At 43.8% G+C, this 6,000-nt stretch overlaps 1 protein-coding gene across 2 annotated transcripts in view; it reads right to left on the bottom strand.

Moving 5' to 3' along the window:
* Positions 1-212: 212 nt before the first annotated feature.
* Positions 213-6,000, bottom strand: part of Ptprj (protein tyrosine phosphatase receptor type J) — a 160,440-nt gene continuing 154,652 nt past the window's right edge. For both annotated transcript variants that reach the window (XM_027422616.2, XM_027422615.2), the window contains one exon: positions 213-3,976. In XM_027422616.2, the coding sequence (XP_027278417.1) occupies positions 3,818-3,976 (159 nt within the window). In that variant the 3' untranslated portion in view covers positions 213-3,817. The remainder of the gene's footprint in view (positions 3,977-6,000) is intronic.

Here is a 6,000-nt window from a genome sequence, read left to right as displayed (position 1 = left end):
GACTAGAACCTGCCACCCCTTGATCTCTGATCTCTAGCTTCCAGAACTATAAGAAGATGATTCCTTTGGCAGTGACCCTAGAAAACAATATGAAACATTCCAATGAAGACATGATTTTGTTAGGGATGCCCTGGTAGAATATAACAAGCCAGTGAACTGCTTGATACATGGTAGATACGTAGGCTAAGCAGGAAAGAAAAGAATCAAGGACATAATGTGTTGACATATTTTATATTTGGTATTTGTAAGTCTTTAAAAAAAAAGTTTTCAGGCCATTTTTTTTCCTTTAAAAAAAAAAAAGCAACCAACAGCAATACTCTGTACAAGTATAACAGACATTAGAAATGTGCATCATTCCAAAATAGTTACAAGAAAGTACAGTTTAGAGTCCACATCAACACGTCTGTTCTGTGCCCCGCCCCGGGAGAAAAAGCTACAGTTGTTAAACACACAGTCACTACACGGTAGTCTGAAAACAGAGAATTCCGACTTTGTTTTGAGGTGAATCAACTCCAGTCACCAGGCTTGTTTAGCTGAACAAGTGCAATCAAGCATTGCAAAAGAGAACCAGGCTTCTCCATCCCAGAAAAACAGGTGTGAATCAGCTGCATAGTTAACCCTTCCCCACCTCCTCCCTACCCCACCCCCCAGAGCCTCCAACCTCACAAAGCACAAATCCAGAGGGTCCATTGTGTCCAAGTCTGGCTGGAAATCACAAAGTGGCCTCAGAGAACAGATGCCTAATTTCCTTCTGGTTTCAGCTCCGGAGGAAAAGTCTTTGTTCTTAGGAGAAGACATCAATGGCCCAAGTCCTCCACAGAATCTGGCCACCAGTCTGTAGCCCTTTCTTTGGTGGGCAGGTTCCACCCTGGCTGCTTTTCTCTATGCAACCATCACATCTGAGCAGGGAGCTCCATCGTTCCAGTTTCACCAGACTCTTCAAATTTCAGTTCACAGTTCCATCGAGGGCTTGGGGCATCCAGTGAGAAGTACCTTCCCCTCACCTCTGGCCAGCCCTGGTCTCAGTCATGCGTCCTCCTACCAACATGTTAATCTTCCCTTTCCAATGACTGTGCTACACAAACCCCACCACACAGTCCTCCTCTAGATGTGGAATAGCCTGGTGACCTTCCTGTGACCTGCCCATTTGGAACTCCCAACCTCTTGGCCCTTCCTCCTGAGCCTGGGATTAGCATGTGACAGTGGTTTGCTGGGGCTGGTTCCTAAGGACTTTCCAGACCCATTCGGGCAGAAGCAGAGGTTTCTGTGTTTTGCATTTCTATACAGTATGTTTATGATTATGCTGCTTTCATTTTTTTAAGAGACACCATTCGATCTTTTACAGGACTTTGTTAGGGGCAAGTCCTTCCCCCAGCCTTTCCCGTGGCAGCGGAGGCTGGGCTTCAGGCTGCACTGGATCTGACCCCTCACTATCCACTACAATGGTTCCTAGCACACTGAGGAGGTGGGCAGGTGGTACACAGAACTATTGTCAGACAGGCCCATCTGTACGGCACCCCTGAGTCAGCACGTGCTAGGGGCAGCCAAATGGGATTTGGGAATAATGAGCCCACCTTCAGCTTCCCTCCACACCTGGGAACAGCATGGCTTCCCTGATTCACAACTGCATTGTCAAAGTTCCCAGTGAAGGTGAGTCAAGGGGCCTGCCTAATCTACCCTGGCCAGCCCTTTCCTGAAAAGGCCTGACACTAAATGAACATCAAAATGCAAAGGATTTATCAAAAAGTGCAGTTTCCATTTGAGAAGTAAAATTCTCACCCAAAGCATGACACCGCCCTGACCTCTCCTTTCAATCCTCAGTACCTCGAAGGAAAGGGGGACAGAAGACATACAGCACTACAGCTCTGACCACATCAAGGGCTTTTTAGCACATCACAGTTCACTCTCTATAACCCTAAAGTACTCATGATAATATCCAGACAGTCATCAAAGTGCTGGTGAAGTGAAGAGCAACGGCAGAATCCTGAAGGCTGCCCCAGGGCCCACAGCAGCCAGGACACCTCAGAGAAGACCCTGCTCTCATCTTCAACAGGGTACCGTCGTCCCAAACATACAGCAGGATGTGTCACTGTGGAAAACAGCCACAGGACTCCAGGGACTTGGCGATTCCTTCATAAGACCTTATATACTTCATTGCCTACTAGAGAATAAACTCAAAACTTCTTCAAATATAACCTGAGCCACAAGATAAAATAAAAGACACAAATCTTGTCATGTTAATGCCTTGAGAAGTTTACAGATTATGTACCAATAAAATAAATCCTCATAAATTCTGAAATTCTTGGTGAATACACACCTGAAGCAAAAAAAAAAAAAAATCTACATTTTCTTTTAAAAAAAATCAAAGTAATTACAGCAGCAGTGTAGTGAAAAGAGGTTTTAAAAATAATAATTACATCTTTGATACAAATCAAACTTTGTACACCTCAATTCATAGGAATGACTGGTGTGAGAGTTTAGTATTTATATATACAGTAGATACTGACGTATGTCACTGCAGATAGAGACTAAAGCCAGTGGACTTGGGGGGAAAAGGGTTAATCTGAGTTCACACTGAAATGTTCACAGATCACCACACTATAAAACACACACACACACACACACACACACACACACACACACACACAGACACACGTAAAATGCCAACCTGAGTAAAACATTACTAAAAACCCAGAGCATCGTGAACCACTAAGTCACATATTGCACCTTTAAATAATCCTTCTTACCAAAGACAGAAATGAGAGAAAGCAGAAGACGGGATGGAAAGGGGTGTACACCGTGGTATGACAATTCCTCTGCTTCTCCTATCCCCCACCCCACCCCACAGAGAGTCTCATGGTGATATTTTAAATCTCTATTCTCACCCAACTGATGGGATGAAAATGTCATCAACAGAAGCCTTTGGAGAAAACTGGGAAGAAGAAAAAAAAAAAGAAAGAAGAAAATGGAGCACAAATGTATGTCAAGGGTGGGTCAAAGAGAAAGCCTCCTCTAATCAAATGAGAACAGGAATGTTACTGAGAAGGCAAACTCTGATACTAAGCTACTATTTAAATATTCTGTATATTCCAATTATGAGAGTCAATATAAAAATAGAGATATCTACTGAGTTTTGCCCATGGAAGCATAATTCAAAAAAGGCACATGTTCAAATAGAAACCCATGCAGAAAAGGCACCATGTGCCCCTCCCTGCATGATAAACACCCACAGTCATGTATTTCCATCAGCTAGATCCCAAGATACAGTAGGTAAAAATAGACCTCTGATACTTAAAATATATTCAACCCAACATAATCCTGGCTTTAGCATGTGAATCATATAAAAGTCCTAAAAAAATTAGAGAGAGATAAAGGAGGGAGAGGGGGAGAGGGGAAGAGAAGGAAAGGGTGGGAGGGAGGGAGGGAGGGAGAGGAGAGAGAGAGAGAGAGAGAGAGAGAGAGAGAGAGAGAGAGAGAGAGAGAGAGAGAGAGAACGAACCTGTTTGGAAAAGAAAAATAAAATCGTAGCTCACTTTTCCTGGTTTTCCACAATTCTCAAGGGGGAAAAAAGTAAACCCATCCCATTGGTAATCAGGAATGCAGCTGATTTACACACCACCTGTCCATAGCTCCTGACAGCCCCAACTCCCTATCTGCCATGTTTTTCACGCACAGCCTCATGCCCTCCAAGGTAGTTCTAACAGAACAGAACAAAGAACTGAGAAATGAGACATATAAAAACATGTCCACATCAGGGCATTTTCCTTCACTGTGGGTGTGGCGGTCTGGTTAACTTCAGAAAGGGTTTGCTTTGGAACTAGGCGATGTAACCATTAGTCTTTCCAAACATGCTCACTGGCTCGAGGTTTTCATAGATTGTCATTGCAGTTGTGTTCTGATAGATGAGATCAACTTTTGAGTCTTTCTGGGCTCTGATAATATCCAAAACACACTGGTTGAGGAAAACATACTGGTCCTGGGAGAAAAGGCAAGGAAAGAGAACCAATAAGCACCGGTCCCAGGGATAAGCACTCAATAACCACCACCATATCACCCCCAAACGCCATCCACCCAGCAGCCAAGGGTTCAAATCTCAGGATCTAAGAATATCCTGACCAAACATCAAGACCACAAATCATGGCTTAACAAATCAGTGACACTTAACCAGAGGGGCATCCTCATCTTTCCTGACCAAGGAAAAATCAGAACCTTGGGGACAGTGAGACAAAGATGCAGAGGAAATAAATATGTTCAGACAATAAAAGTCCAGCGAGATTTCCATGGTGAAGGAATCTGTATGGACTAAGAGTAAACTTAATTCTCCAAAGAAGAAAAGGATTAAAGGAGGGTGGGGACCTGAGTGGGGACCATTCTTTAGGGAAGTGTGATGATTAATCTCAATTGTTAACTGAATGATATTTAGAATCACCTAGGAGACACACCTCTGGGTGTGTATGAGGGCATCGCTAGAGAGGATTATCTGAAGAGTGAAGTCACATGTGGGAGTCTCCATCCTAGGGGCTGAGGTCTGGAGTGAGTGAGATGGAGAAAGTGAGCTGAGTACCAACAGTCACCTCCCTCCTTTCTAACTGTAGGCAGAATGTGACCAGCCACGTCATCCTACCACTGTCATAGTTTAGAGACACTCTCATTAATACACCTTCCCTTCCATGATGGACTGGACCCCAAACCGTGTGGTAAAACCAACTTCAGCATAGCAAGTTTTTGAAAATGTAACTATTACAAGCTAATGGGAATCTATAGGTAGTTGTTTAAGTAAAGGAAGTATATGCCAACACAGAAAAATAACCAGGTGTAACAAGAAATCTCATTAGGAAGTGTTATATATAAAACATAATCTGATCTTTTCCAAGTATTCCACATATGTATGTGTGCACATATTCACAGCGTGGACAGCGTCCTACTGGACGCCTGCTGTGCCAGTTACTTCTCTTGTTGCCATGACCAATTAACTGCCAAGAAGCAATTTAAGGGAAGAAGGGTTTCTTCCAGCTCACAGACCATCATGGCTGGGAGAGGATGGTGGCAGGAGCATCAGTTAGCTGGTCACACTGCATCCACAGTCAGGAAGCAGAGGGCAGACAGGAAATGGAACACAGATATAAAACCTTAAGGCCCGCCTCTAGTGACCCACTTCCTCCAGCAAGGCGCTGCTCCCTAAAGGATCCAAACCCTTTCAAAGTGGCACCACCAGCTGTTCAAACACATGAGCCTGGGGGGTCATGGGAATTCAAACCACAACTTAAACTAAAGGTGAATATGGCCTTCTTCTAGGAGGTAGGGTTAGGGAAGGAAAAGAAGTGGGAAATGTAACCTGTGTAGTCCTACAGTGTTAATTTTAATATATTTTTTTTAAATAGGAAAAAGCTATCAGGGGGCTGGAGAGGTGGATGAGTGGTTAAAGCATTTGCCACACAGCAGCAGGACTAAATGGCAGCTCTACAAAACCCATAGAAACGCTGGGTGGGTGTTGTCTCGGAAGAAGGGAGTGACCCCAGAGCAAGTCAGTTAACTAGACCAGCCATATTTTCAAGCTCTGGGTTTAATTGTGAGACTCTGCATCACTAAATAAGGTGGAAGAGTAATCTAGGACAATTACACACATGTACGCATGCATGCACGTGCACAAAAATGGGAAAAGTGACATGAGAGAAGACTCTGCAGACAGATAATAAGATTTCTGTTCTTCTCACTCTTTAAAACTATAGCAGAAAAATGAATATCTACCACAGAAGCATAATTTCATTCTTTCTCTCACAATCATGCAACCCATCCGAAAGCACACAGTGTACCCAGACCTCTAGAACACTCCCTGCCAGACTCAAACACAGCACATATTCATAAGTTTCTAAATTGGTACAGGGTAACAGCCCGGAACAAAATGAATATTCTGCTCTCATCCTGGTCCGGGAATATCCACCTCTGAGGAGGCCTCTTCCCACCACACTGTGATGAGAACGTGCCTCAGATACGAGCTTA

The sequence above is a fragment of the Cricetulus griseus genome, chromosome 6, assembly GCF_003668045.3.
Source record: "Cricetulus griseus strain 17A/GY chromosome 6, alternate assembly CriGri-PICRH-1.0, whole genome shotgun sequence".
NCBI lineage: Eukaryota > Metazoa > Chordata > Mammalia > Rodentia > Cricetidae > Cricetulus > Cricetulus griseus.
Note: the sequence above shows the minus strand (reverse complement) of the source record. Positions and strands in the feature narration are given on the sequence as shown.